General features: G+C 39.9%; 1 protein-coding gene across 1 annotated transcript in view; it reads right to left on the bottom strand.

Moving 5' to 3' along the window:
• Positions 1-15,330, bottom strand: part of CPNE4 (copine 4) — a 526,733-nt gene that overhangs the window by 11,718 nt on the left and 499,685 nt on the right. Inside the window, exons 12-14 of the mRNA XM_033212672.1 lie at positions 14,078-14,132; positions 10,832-10,883; positions 8,319-8,452 (exon numbers count right to left, since the gene is read on the bottom strand). Of these exons, the coding sequence (XP_033068563.1) occupies positions 8,319-8,452; positions 10,832-10,883; positions 14,078-14,132 (241 nt within the window). The remainder of the gene's footprint in view (positions 1-8,318; positions 8,453-10,831; positions 10,884-14,077; positions 14,133-15,330) is intronic.

Raw genomic sequence — 15,330 nt, 5'->3', positions numbered from 1 at the left:
AAAGACCAAATCTACGTCTGATTGGTGTGCCTGAAAGTGACGGGGAAAATGGAACCAAGTTGGAAAACACTCTGCAGGATATCATCCAGGAGAATTTCCCCAACCTAGTAAGGCAGGCCAACATTCAAATTCAGGAAATACAGAGAACGCCACAAAGATACTCCTAGAGAAGAGCAACTCCAAGACAAATAATTGTCAGATTCATCAAAGTTGAAATGAAGGAAAAAAATGATAAGGGCAGCCAGGGAGAAAGGTCGGGTTACCCACAAAGGGAAGCCCATCAGACTAACAGTGGATCTCTTGACAGAAACTCTCCAAGCCAGAAGAGAGTGGAGGCCAATATTCAACATTCTTAAAGAAAAGAATTTTCAACCCAGAATTTCATATCCAGCCAAACTAAGTTTCATAAGTGAAGGAGAAATAAAATCCTTTACAGACAAGAAATTGTCACTTGTCACTTGGAGGTACAAGGAGGAGTTGGTACCATTCCTTCTGAAACTATTTGAATCAATAGAAAATTTTAGAAAAATATCCCTGATGAACATCAATGCAAAAATCCTCAACAAAATACTGGTAAACCAAATCCAGCAGCACATCAAAAAGCTTATCCACCATGATAAGTGGGCTTCATCCCTGGGATGCAAGGCTGGTTCAACATACACAAATCAATAAACGTAATACAGCATATAAACAGAATCAAAGACAAAAACCACATGATTATCTCAATAGATGCAGAAAAGGCCTTTGACAAAATTCAACAGTCCTTCATGCTAAAATCTCTCAATAAATTCGGTATTGATGGAATGTATCTCAAAATAATAAGAGCTATTTATGACAAACCCACAGCCAATATCATACTGAATGGGCAAAAACTGGAAGCATTCCCTTTGAAAACTGGCACGACCGGGATGCGCTCTCTCACCACTCCTATTCAACATAGTATTGGAAGTTCTGGCTAGGGCAATCAGGCAAGAGAAAGAAATAAAGGGTATCCAGTTAGGAAAAGAAGAAGTCAAATTGTCCCTGTTTACAGATGATATGATTGTATATTTAGAAAACCCCATTGTCTCAGCTCAAAATCCCCTTAAGCTGATAAGTAACTTCAGCAAAGTCTCAGGATACAAAATCAATGTGCAAAAATCACCAGCATTCTTATACACCAGTAACAGACAAACAGAGAGCCAAATCATGAATGAACTCCCATTCACAACAGCTTCAAAGAGAATAAAATACCTAGGAATCCAACCTACAAGGGATGTAAAGGACCTCTTCAAGGAGAACTACAAACCACTGCTCAGTGAAATAAAAGAGGACACAAACAAATGGAAGAACATTCCATGCTCATGGATAGGAAGAATCAATATCGTGAAAATGGCCATACTGCCCAAGGTAATTTATAGATTCAATGCCATCCCATTAAGCTACCAATGAGTTTCTTCACAGAATTGGAAAAAACGGCTTTAAAGTTTATGTGGAACCAAAAAAGATCCCACATTGCCAAGACAATTCTAAGTCAAAAGAACAAAGCTGGAGGCATCACGCTACCTGACTTCAAACTATACTACAAGGCTACAGTAACCAAAACAGCATGGTACTGGTACCAAAACAGAGATATAGACCAATGGAACAGAACAGAGCCCTCAGAAATAATACCACACATCTACAGCCATCTGATCTTTGACAAACCTGAGAGAAACAAGAAATGGGGAAAGGATTCCCTATTTAATAAATGGTCCTGGGAAAATTGGCTAGCCATAAAGAGAAAGCTGAAACTGGATCCTTTCCTTATTCCTTATACGAAAATTAATTCAAGATGGACTAGAGACTTAAATGTTAGACCTAAAACCATAAAAACCCTAGAAGAAAACCTAGGTAATACCATTCAGGACATAGGCATGGGCAAGGACTTCATGCCTAAAACACCAAAAGCAAAGGCATCAAAAGCCAAAATCGACAAATGGGAACTAATTAAACTAAAGAGCTTCTGCACAGCAAAATAAACTACCATCAGAGTGAACAGGCAACCTACAGAATGGGAGAAAAGTTTTGCAATCTACTCATCTGACAAAGGGCTTATATCCAGCACATATAAAGAACTCAATCAAATTTACAAGAAAAAAACAAACAACCCCATCAAAAAGTGGGCAAAGGATATTAATAGACACTTCTCAAAAGAAGACATGCATACAGCCAACAGACACATGAAAAAATGCTCATCATCACTTGCTATCAGAGAAAAGCAAATCAAAACCACAATGAGATACCATCTCACACCAGTTAGAATGGCAATCATTAAAAAATCAGGAAACAACAGGTGTTGGAGAGGATGTGGAGAAATAGGAACACTTTTACACTGTTGCTGGGACTGTAAACTAGTTCAACCATTGTAGAAAACAGTGTGGTGATTCCTCAAGGATCTAGAACTAGAAATACCATTTGACCCAGCCATCCCATTACTGGGGATATACACAAAGGATTTTAAGTCATGCTGCTATAAAGACACATGCACACATATGTTTATTGCAGCACTATTCACAATAGCAAAGACTTGGAATCAACCCAAATGTCCATCAGTGACAGACTAGATTAAGAAAATGTGGCACATATACACCATGGAATACTATGCAGCCATAAAAAAGGATGAGTTTGTGTCCTTTGTAAGGACATGGATGCAGCTGGAAACCATCATTCTTAGCAAACTATCGCAAGAACTGAAAACCAAATACCACATGTTCTCACTCATAGGTGGGAATTGAACAATGAGATCACTTGGACACAGGAAGGGGAGTATCACACACCGGGACCTATTGTAGGGAGGGGGTAGGGGGTATGGATAGCATTAAGAGATATACCTAATGTAAATGATGAGTTAATGAGTGCAGCACACCAACATGGCACAAGTATACATATGTAAAAAACCTGCACGTTGTGCACATGTACCCTAGAACTTAAAGTATATTAAAAAAAAAAAAAAAGAAATAAAACAACCTGATGGTCATACTACCACATTGAGAAACCTTACAGTCATAATGCAGATGTCAGGAAACTATTTTCCGTCAAGGGACATTAATAAGTATTTTAGGCTTTGTAGACCACAATGATCTCTGTCACAACTACCTAACACTGCCACTGTAGTGTGAAAACAGCCATAGACAATATTTAAAATGAATGGGAGAGGCTGTGTTCCAATAATGTTTTATTTATGGACACTGATTTTTAATGTCACAAGATTTTCATATGTCATGATATATAAATATTATTCTACTTTGATATTTTTCAACAATTAAAAAATCTAAAAACCATTCTCAGCTTGCAAGCCATTGAAAAACAGTTTAGTTTAGTTATAGTTTATTGAGTGCTGATCTAAACTAGTGGTTCTTAACCTGTCTCTGTGGATTACTGCAAGATTTCAGGCAGTCTGTAAACTTGAAGTAAATTACATTTTTATTTTCACTAATCTCTAATAAAATTTATCATTTTTTCACTATAAGTATAATCAACAAATCAAATTAATATCAGTTCTACTTGTGGCTCAGTTATTAATTAAAAACAGATATTTTCCTGTTATATTACAGTACCTGCATCTATTTCAATGTATCATTTATGTTTAACACAACTTAGAAATTACAGAATTATTAGACTAACTACTGGCTCTCATAATATATAAATAAAGAAGCATTTTATTACTATATTTATGATGTCTCCATCTTCCTTTTAAAAAATATTTTGCTAACCGCATTTCAATATAATTGGTTTATTTTATAATATGGGTCTTATGTTGTACATTTAAAAACACTTCTGGCCAGGTACGGTGGCTCATACCTGTAATCCCAGCACTTTGAGAGGCTGAGGTGGGCGGATCACGAGGTCAGGAGATCAAGACCATCTTGGCCAACATGGTGAAACCCAGTCTCTACTAAAAATACAAAAATTAGCTGGGCGTGGTGGCGCGTGCCTGTACTCCCAGCTACTCGGGAGGCTGAGGCAGGAGAATTGCTTGAACTAGGGAGTTGGAGGTTACAGTGAGCTGAGATCCCGCCACTGCACTCCAGCCTGGCAACAGAGCAAGACTCTGCCTCAAAAAACAAAACAAAACAAAACAAAACACACACACACACACACACACACACACCCCACAAAAAAACACTTCTGAGAAGGGATCTATGCACTTTACCAGCTGCTAAAGGGGTTTGTGGAACAAAAAGTTTAAGAACTGCTGGCCTGCAGAGATTGTCAGGATTCTGGAATCTGATCCTGCCAGGTTTAATCTAGCTGAAGGCACCAGGCTGTAGACTGCAGGATCAAAACCTGATGGAAATTTCTGATAAAGCAAATAATAACAATTCCTTCTAAAGACACACTGGGAAAATGCTCATGGATGCAATATTATAGTCTTTGAATCTACTTGAGGTCCTGTTTAGATAAAGAGGGGCATTTTTTTACCTAGAAGAGTTCCACAAAATCAAGTGGAAAATCCTATAGCAACAGACTCCCTGGCACAGCTTGCCGAAGATGTTCAAGTTTATGACCCTTAGAGATAACAAGGGACTCTGGACCATAGACTTTTCAAAGAACAGGAGAAACCTCTGGGGAAAAGCATACGTTCTTGATCTATAGGGGTAATTTATATGGGGATATGTGGGTTGGATGCTTCTTACATTTGGTCCCATTTAATGACCTGTCTTTTCATTGCAGACCCAGCTATCCCTGAGGGAGTGAGTGATGGCCAAAAACTCACGCTGTTCTATATCAGCCTGAAATCCAGACCTACATTAGTTCTGTTCTCATTTTAGCCATATGAGTCCTGGTACCCCAGAGGGGATGAGATGATCCAATTTTTAACCTGGGCCCCGGGGAGCCCTTAGGGATGCCTTGGATGCTCTTGAGGATAAAGGAGTTAAAGAGAATGGACAAGTTTCTGACTCTACTCCTTAGATCAAATTTGGCAAGAATAGTGTATTTTTTAAAGTCTATTTTATATGTTAGGTTTCTAAGCAAGCTATCATTTGAAGAATTGGTTCTGGTGCTGAAAAAAGAGGTCAAAAAATAAAATAAAATACTGGTCACATCCAAACCTTATTTCTAAATCTTGCATCTATGAAGGTTCAAATTTGCTCCAAGACCTCTGTGGAGGGAAAGAGATGCATTAGGGGAAGCCTTGCAGGGTCCATGCACTGGTGGAGATGTTGGTCTATAATCCTGAAAAGTGTTGATGGTTAACCAGGTGCAACGGCTCACACGTGTAACCCCAGAACATTGGGAGGCTAAAGAAGGAGGATTATTTGAGCCCAAGAGTTTGAGACCAGCCTGGGCAACATAGCAAAAACCCCATCTCTACAAAAAATACAAAAATTAGCTGGGCGTGGTGGCACATGCCTTTAGTCCCAGCTATTTGGGAGGCTGGGGCCAGAGGGTTGCTTGAGCCCAGAAGGTTCAAAGCTGCAGTGAGCCATGATTGTGCCACTGCACTTCAGCTTGGGTGATAGAGCAAAACCCTGTCTCAAAAAAAAAAAAATTAATAGTGTTAATGGTTTCTGAAAAGAAGAGGAAAGATGAGCAGAGAGGAGTCAGGATTTTCTTAGCTTTCACACCTGGAAAAGACTTGGCTTGGATTAAATCCTCAGCATCTCTGCTGGACAAGATCTCAGCTTACAGAGTGTCTCTGCCCAGCATAAAGGCTAATATAACCACAGTTGTACGTATTCACTATTCTAAAGTAATTATTTGAAGTAACACACTCTTAGCTCCCCAGGGTCTCCAGTCCTTTTCATAGTCACATCACTGGTTAGTGACTTCAAGAACATGATGTAGTGAACAGAGGAGATGAGAGAACATGCAGCACAGATCAGACCCATTTGTTTCTTATGAATAGCTATGGGTTAACTGATGGATGTTGGGTAGGAGATTGGAACTGTGGTCAACTATGTAAATAAAAGGACATGGAAAAATTACTAGTCTAAAACAAAAATTTTGCTTCAAACGATTCCTATTCCCTTGTAGGAACTGCTCATGTCACTCGATGACCCAAGCCCGGAGTAGCTGAAGATGATAATGAGATGTAGGGAAGGGCCAGTGGACTGAACCAAAGGCATGCAGTGACTGTTGTTCTCTCTAGGGACCTTGGGAATTCAGATCTTTTCAAGTAGGAGAGACTTCAAATTATAATGAAAACCAGAACACTATATTTTCTGGCATATAAGATGTGCAATATTTAAGATACACACCAATTTTACAAAAGAAAATGTAAAGTACTTTTCAACATATACATATGAAAAATAGAGTGGTTTTACATGCATTCTTTAAATAAGTATATATCAAGCATGTACTGTGTGCAGGCATTGTTTTGTGTCCTAGAGATACTAGTGAACAAGTCTTATTGTAGAGCTTCCGTATGAAAGTAGAGAGACATAAAATAGACAAGTTAGTAGATGTACCTAAAGTATTTCAGATGGTGATGAGTACTAAGAAGAAAAGTAAAGCTGAGACATGGTGTGGGTGGGTGGGTTGGCTATTTTAGATAAGGTAACCAGGGGGAACTTTCAGAGGGGTTGAGAGTTGAGCAGAGATGTTAACACAGTCAGAGAATGGATCATATGGAGGTTTGAGTGAGAGAAACCCTGGCAGGGGAACAGTAAGTGAAAAGGCCTGGAGGTGGGAATATATTTGGTGTGTTTGTGGAACAGCAAGAAGGTCAGTGTGGCTGAAATTTAGGGAGCAAAAGAGATAGTGATAAGAATTAAGATCAGAGAGGTAGGCAGAGATTAGATCCTATAGTGTCTTCTAAGCCACATCAGGGAATTTAGATTTTACTCCAAGTATCATGAAAAGTATTAGAGAATTTAGAACAAAGGAATGATGTAATACTATATATATATACACACACACACACACACACATATATATATATACACACACATATATATATATATATATATTTTTTTTTTTTTTTTGAGATGGAGTCTCTGTCGCCCAGGCTGGAGTGCGCGAACTCGGCTCACTGCAAGCTCCGCCTCCCAGGTTCACTCCAGTCTCTTGTCTCAGCCTCCCGAGTAACTCGGACTACAGGCGCCCTCCACAACGCCTAATTTTCATATTTTTAGTAGAGACGGGGTTTCACCATGTTAGCCAGGATGGTCTCGATCTGACCTCGTGATCCGCCCACCTCGGCCTCCCAAAGTGCTGGGATTACAGGCGTGAGCCACTGCACCTGGCCAATACTAATTATATTTTTAAAGGATCAATCTGGTTTCTGCATGGAGCGTAGATTGTAAGTGGGAAAAAGTTAAGGACAGTAGCTGAGGGGTAAAGCGGAGTCAAGGGGGAGATTTTAATTTAACGCAGGAGATGTTATTGAATGAGCACTTGTTAATGAGAATAAGTCTTCAGTATAATGGGAAGTAGAAAGGAAAACAATAGATGATAGGAGAAAGAGTGAGAATATAACCACAGAGTCAAAGTTCCTGGATAATTCAGAGGAGATGTGCTCAAGTACACAAAAGAAGATGTTGACATGAGTTAGGAGCATGGTTCTCCACCCATTCTAACACAAAGGAAGGCTGAGAATATGCAGACAGTGCAAGAAGGTTAGATGAATTGATGTAAGACGATAAAGGAGTAGTATTTTTTAAAATAAAAACTCAGTACCCAGGATAAAATTACAGAGCAAACTTCAGACATTGGTAATATTCTACTAAATCTGGAAAAAAATCATAAAGCTAAAAAGACAGGTATTAATGTTATTATTAAAATAAATACGTAAGGTATTATGGTAATGTATTTACTTCTAAAATATTAGGGGCAAAACTCAAACTGTATTCTTGGTTTGCATTTTTCTTAAGAAAACCAACAGAATGTGAAATCAATTTTTGCTGTGATCTTTAGCGCTGCGCCGCTTTACCACCAGGAGGCAAAATCATCCATTGTTTTACTTCTGTGGTGCTTTACTTCCATCGTAATATGGGTACCTTGAAAAGCAAGCTTATTTTTAAACTTTTCTTTTTTCTTTTCAAGAGCAGGAGGTGGATATGACGTACTTTAGTGAATATAGTAGCTTCCATTGTTGAGTCTCTCCTATGTTCAGACAATGTGGTAGACATTTGACATGTGTCATCTCTTAGCCTCACAACCCAGCAAAGATGGGGTGGATTATCCCCATGTTTCAGATGTCAAGACTGAGGATAGGAGGAGGTTAAGTCACTTGTCCAAATTCACACAGGTAGAAATGTTGGAATTAATTTTCAGAGTGAGATGGGTCTTACGGCCAATATCCAGGTAAGGAAGAGTAAGCTCCCCTTAAGAGGCAAATACCCCCTCCTTACCGATGCCTCCTTGGTGTTAGTTTCCTCTGACGCTGACTTGGCAACCTTCTGGATGATGGGGGCAATGTTGGTGGGACCATAAAGTTGGAGCTTAGGAAGACAGCTCTGATAGGCTTCCACAACTCCTTGAATTCCTGAGGTGAAATTGGCAAAGATCAACAGTTCCAGAGTCACTCCAACTATATTTATAGCCAAACACACGTAAAAGTGGAGCATTAAATTTCCCAGACAGTCCTTATCAACATCACATTTATGTTCTTAAGATAAAAAGGAATACCACATTGCTAGTGTTGCTTCCTCTTTCCCCACTGAAATCATTCTCCTCTTTAAAAACTGAAGTCAAAAGCAACCATTTTCACAAAATTTCCCCTAATATCCTACTTTATACATAAGATTTCATTCACACCTCATAGCATAATGAAATAGATGCTATACCCATTTTATAGGTGAAGAAACACAGGCTTAGAGATGTTCAATGATCTGCCCTAGGTCACATAGCAAGCGTGTTCAAGACTCAGGATTTAAACTTGGGTCTGCCTGGCTCTAAGCACTGTGTTCTTAGCTACTAGCAAGCCAGCTTCAATGCTGTACTTGTTTCCACACAATCTTGTTGACTCTAGTAGATACTACCTATGCCCTCTATAAGAATCAGGAGTTCCCATGACCTTCTCTCCATATATTATACTCTTTGTGGGCAGGAATCATGATTTACTTATTTTTTGTATTTCCCCAAAGAGCTTAAGGCAGTAATAAGCAAATGTAATGCTCACCAAGTGTGTGATGAATGAGCCAAGTGGCTGATATACTCATCTTCTGGGTGCTGAGTACAGATAAGTGATGGTTATCATCACGGACAACCCTTCATTTAAAGGGGGGCTTCCATCCTGAGGCTATATGAGCCCAGGAAATAGAAAAGGATGGGACTCTGCCAAGAGAGGCAGTCCTATCTATGCAGCTTCTCCTAGCACTTGATACATCTTGACTGCACATTTCATGTTATCATTCTGATCCCACAGCAATAATCTCATTACAAATGATTTTTATTCAAATGGCTCCTCTTGTTGTCTGTGCCTGTGTTGTCACTTGCCTTTCCCTATTTCTGCTCATCCTTCTATACCTTTCTATTCTGAAACAGCACATTGGTCCTGTTTTTGGCCAGAGGGATCCACACAATGCCCTCCTGAGATTGTTCTCGATAACCACCATGCACTGCAAAATAGCTCTTGGGTATTTCAGATGAGCAAGTTCTGTTCTATTCTGCCCTACATACATGCTCCCAACCTCATTGACAATCCTGCACCACTTGGCCCTGCCCCAAAGGCTATCACTCTAAAGACAGATGCCAAGTCATTTGGCAGTCTGGTTCTGAAGTTAAGTGATGCTGAATAGAAGCTCCTTATCTTTTTTTGGTTCTTGAGTTTTCGCCTAAGATAAGCAAGTTCAAGTTCCTCTTGAAAAGTATCAGGCAGATGAATTCTAAGAGTATAAAACAGGTGAATACAAGGGTTTATATTTCATTCTACTGTGGGGGAAACCATTCTTATGGTTTCAGAATGGGGGTGGCTGGGGATGAGGAAAGTCTAAACCACAGAAAACTGAGGGTGAAGAACACATTAGTGGAAAAAATGGCAGAATGGAGATTGGGTCTTGGAGGTTACTATGTTCAGACTCAATGGTATTGATAACATATTCTTGGCCATTAACTGCTAGATGCCTTACACACTCTACTGGATCTGAATCCTGATTTAGCCCCCTTCCTCCTTGACAAGAAGGAAGAGAGAGATATGGACATTTCTAGTGCAAAAATGTCTTATGATCTTCATAGCAACATATGTACTTGGCTCTGTTACTTAGAAAACAGAAAAATATCATTGTAGAACAAAATTTATTATAATTATCATCGTGGTTTCAGTATCATTATTTTGTGAAATCATGTTGGAGAATTCTGGCTGGAAACGATGGAACATGAACCAGAACCTTTGAGCAGGCTTTCTCTGGCACAAAGCCATGATGCCGCTTGTTCAAACTCACTGAGGCCATGTCCTTGACCGATATGCCAAAAAGTGGGAAATTATTTCCATGTTTCCCCATCTCCTTATATCGGAACAGAGATGAAGTTGTAAAAAAAAAAAAAAAAAAAAAAAAAAAACAAAAAACAAAAAAAACACTTGATGAAAACTTGGAAAACAGGGATATTGTATCACTGCCTACCAGGTGAAGTTTCCTTTATTGTTATTATTATTTTGGCCCGAGGAATCCCAGACTGGGATCAACATTATTACTATAAACTCAAGACCTCTTCTGCATCTGTCTTTTCCAGTTCTTATTTTCCTGCTCTGTTATCATGGCTTTCTCTTACCTGTGGAGTAGCATGGTTTATGAGGATACAGAAAGCCTGCTTCTCTGCTGTGGACAATCGTAACTAATATGCTACACCAGCGGAGAGAAACTAAAATGGGAAAGGTGCGAAGGGAAGGACTGTGATTCTGGCTTTCTTTCACATTGTGCTTTACCTGCACATTCTGGATTGTCTTCATTAAAGTTGATTGCAAAGTCATGAGAGACCTAGATGCCAATTAAAATTTAAGAAACAAGAAGAAAGGAGAATTACAACTTTAATCCAGTAAGAAGGCACTGGGGTTTAGAGTTTGCAAACAAATGCCCATTACATTCATTATGTGTTAAGCAGCAGGAACCATTTCAAGTCTTTACACAGTCTGAGATGGAGGGTGAATTCTAAGCTCCCTGTGGAGTTGAGGTGACAGGAAGATTTTCTAGAATCAGATAAATGCTGTCAGGAGGGGAGAATAAGGCTTATAAAAAATCCAAGAAAAGATTTCAGAAAGAGAACTTCAAATAGCTGCTAGATAGAACTGGCCACAGACTGGAGGCTTAGATTTGGCTGAGCTCCATTTGGACCCAGTGATTAAACAAAAACAAAAACAAAAACAAAAAAACTCAATAACCCAAGCTTTCTGCTCAGGATGGTGATGGTTATAAAGGCTTCAGCTAAACAGCTGACACTTAAGAATCATTAATGTGATATGCAGAACTACAGGGCAGGAGGATTTTCACATACCTACAGGTAAAACAGACTGCATTCTACTTTTGGAAACATAATAAAGTAATATACTTTGTAATCTTTCAACCCAAATTCCTTTACCTGGCAGAACCTATGCACAAGGTCAAATAACGTATTGTTTACTTTTTTCTTTCTGAAAACCTGATAAAATAAGATGGATGTTCTGGCATCTGGACATTTTTGTTGAATCATTTGGTATTTTATGGATAATTTCATTTCAAAGGATATTTCCAAGCTCTGACTCTTGGGTATCTATAAAATAGGTCACTTAAGACACCTCCTTTCTTAGTGGGAGGTGATTGGTGATGCTCTCGGCGCTTATCTCGTATTCCCTTGCTCTCAGCACTTCTGGGCAAGCCAGTTGACTTCCAGTCATCTTATTTGCTTTGTTTACCTTAAGTTTTTTCCGGGCCTCCAGGGCCTGTCTTGCTTGCCCAAACAACAGGCTAAAAGTGACCCTTGGGAGTAATCAGTAATTAACAGGAGATGATGTATACACACCCCAGCTCCCTTATCCCTTGGGGTCCGTGTGTGCTGTACATTGCCCCCTGGGGTTCTTCAGCAGAGTTAAGCACCAGTTGCCAACAGCGGTAACTGACTTGATGATATACTCTGTGCTGACTTCCACTTCCCAACCTCTACTGTGGTTTCCTCCGCCTTTCAAATAAACTACTTGCATCCAAATCCTTTTCTCAAGATCTGTTTCTGAGAAGGTGGAAACTAAGGCACAGGTGCTTGTGTTTCCGTTTCAATGCTTACTCTGAGATTTTGTCCTAAGAAGCAAATTGTGGCAACCTTGTAAACTCTCCGGGGGGCACCTGAGCTACTCAAATCATCAGTGCTTGTCTGAGGAATGGCAGAAATTAGGCATGGAAAAGGGGTATTGGGGACCAGAAATGGGGAAATGTGAGAGATGCCTGTTGAAACAGGAAGAACCAGGGGATTTTGCTGACAGGAAGGATGGAGTTAGGGGATCAAGTGAACAAGAGGACTTCAGAAAAGAGCAAGAAGGATTAGTTACTCCAGGAAGGGAACCAGAAAGATGTCATTTGTGAGAAAAAGGTATGGTGCATAGCTCTGTCCTCAGCCATGTTGGGCCAACCTGAGGCTGGGAGAACACGTGGTGGGGATGTGGTGAAAACTCAAGAATCACTGGGTAGTTGGGCTGATGGCTATTGAGCTATTCAGCAGCTCTATGAAGAAAGTAGGCATTCACCTGTTTACATTCCAGATTTGAAGGGGCCTATATCTCCTCAGCTCCAGCTTATTCTTGTATAGGTCATCTTTTAATCTTAGTGTTGCCAGACCTTTCAGGTTTTCAAGAGAAGTCAGAATCTGACATTTTATATGCAATTGCTGAATTCGTGTTTTAAAAGTGTGTCAAATATACACATTTGTGGCCTGAATAATGTCTACAGGCCACCAGTCGATAACTCTTGTTCTATATTCTTTCTCTCCACAAGCTCTATTTCTAATAAATGCTTCTAGAATTATGTAGCTATGCCCAGCAGGAAGGCCAGTGTGGAATACAAGGCAAAAAAGAAGGAGAACAAGTCAGGGAGACATGCCATTCCACCCACTGTTCACTCCAGGATCAACAGGGAGATTGATTTCCTCTTACAAAAAGGATACGTTAGAGGAAAGTCCTTTATGTGATGGCTCTAGTGAGGGAGCAAATGTCAGCATCTACCTCCTGACCTGTGGCTCAGACACAGCCAGTAAAAGAGAAATTGAGGATTGGGCAATGTTGTTTGTACTTAGCTCAGACCTCAGAGGCACTGGTAAGGTGGAAGCTGGGGCAGGTACTTTGCTGTCTGTCCAAGACCCTGCCACCTAGTGGGCATGAGTTCCCTGTGGAGAATGTTCTACAGGAGCATCTAGAATATCACAGTAGTGTCTCAGCCTTATCACAGTGCAAATTTATCTACACACAATCTTTGCCTTTTATCAGTCGTGAGAAATCATAAAAACTGAATAGGATTCCAATGTCTTCATAAGAACATTTCAACTTTCCAATTCTGTAAGTAATAATTGTTCTTTCTTCACAACTTCTCTGTGTCTCCCATACAAGACTTGGACTTGGAGACTTGGGATAAGGAAGCTTGTAGACTCCATTGTCATGGACTTTCCCAGTTGGCATTGCCAATAGAATTCTATTTCCTAGGGGATATATGAATGGATAGGTTCTGAGCCCCTGGAGATCAACATCGTCAGTGTTTTCTCAGACTCTGACCACATTTGTAAGAAACTAAACAATGAAACTCTTCATCTGGACCTCTGAGAAGACCCATCCAAAATACCAGGAGATAGGGTTTCTATTTGTGAGAAAGTGCAGACTAAGGCACAGGTGCTTGTGTTTCAGTTTCAATGCCTACTCTGAGATTTTGTCCTAAGAAGTAAATTGTGGCAACCTTGTAAACTCTCCGGGGGGCACCTGAGCTACTCAAATCATCAGTGCTTGTCTGAGGAATAGGAGAAATTAGGCATGGAAAAGGGGTATTGAAATATATTTAACCCTGGGAAGTTAATCTCACTGATTCTGAAGACCATTTCTGACTCTTTAGGCCCTACTGACATAGTTATGTCAGAGTCAAGAGAGTGAGACTGCTGTGAAAAAAACCCAAGTTATCCTTTGACCACAGCGAAGTGGAAGAAGATCCCATCTCCACTCACTCACCGTGTACTCTGGAGGTATCCTGGCACCAAACCCAAAGGCAGGGAACATTTTGTCACTGAAATCAAAATGAAAAAAAGAAAAAAAGAAGTTGCTTCATTTATTCATTTAATGAGGAAGAAAAACATGAACCTGCATTTTACCAGGTTGCTAGGCCATGTTGCTATGCTAGTGCTGGCTCATGCTTCTTGATTATCTGTGGTGATGGGGGTAGCAATAGCATGGATAATTAAAATCAAGAAATAACCCCTTAAGTTCATTACAGTCATTAGTCTACAACTTCCTCCCTTAATTTTTTTTTTTTTTTTACTAGATTCTGTTCTAAGAAATAAAATGGCCCTACCCTTTCACCAATGGCCTCCACTTTACCTTTCAACTTTGTTTCCTTTGAAAAGTGACCATGAACTAGGTAACTCTTATGGTTGACTGTGTTAGAACCTTTTGTATGTATTAACTTTTAAAATACTTACAGGGAGAGATTGTTATTCCCCTTCTGCAGGTGGGGAAATGCCTTGAGAGGTAAAGTGTCTTGCTCAAGATCATGCTGCTAATTAGAGCTAGAGTTACAATACAGACAAGACTGAATCCAAGTGGATATTAAAAAGCAATGGGGCCAGGTGCAGTGGCTCACTCCTGTAATCCCAGAACTTTGGGAGGCTGAGGTTGGTAGATCACTTGAGGCCAGGAGTTCAAGATCAGTCTGGCCAACATGGAGAAACCCCGTCTCTACTAAAAATACAAAAATTAGTCGGGCATGGTGGTGCACTCCTGTAATCTCAGCTACTCGGGAGGCTGAGGCATATGAATTGCTTGAACCCCGAGGCGGAGGTTGCAGTGAGCTGAGATTGCACCATTGCACTCCAGACTGGGTAATAGAGCAAGACTCCATCTCAAAACAAAAGCAAAAAATAAGCAGTGGAAAGCTTGTAAGTTTGACTAATTTGACAGAGCTTGGTTCCCTCTACATGACTCATTGTACCCACCACCTTATCACATACAAGTGGTGATAAGTTGTTTACATGTCTTTTCTTGTTTTTTGAACTCAAAGAGACACTGTCTTTGGTATTAAAATCTTGATAACTACACTGTCCTCTGCCTCAACTGCCCCCTGCCCCACCATTTATTATAGTATTTGTCATAGAATGTGTGCTCAATAAATAGTTAATGAGTATATAATCCATGAATTTTAATTATTAAAATGTGGCTATGAAAAGAAGGGAGGATTCTTGTGAAAACCTGAGAGAGTCACTTACATA

Source organism: Trachypithecus francoisi, unplaced genomic scaffold (genome assembly GCF_009764315.1).
Source record: "Trachypithecus francoisi isolate TF-2019V2 unplaced genomic scaffold, Tfra_2.0 Lachesis_group0, whole genome shotgun sequence".
NCBI classification, from domain to species: Eukaryota; Metazoa; Chordata; class Mammalia; order Primates; family Cercopithecidae; genus Trachypithecus; species Trachypithecus francoisi.
Note: the sequence above shows the minus strand (reverse complement) of the source record. Positions and strands in the feature narration are given on the sequence as shown.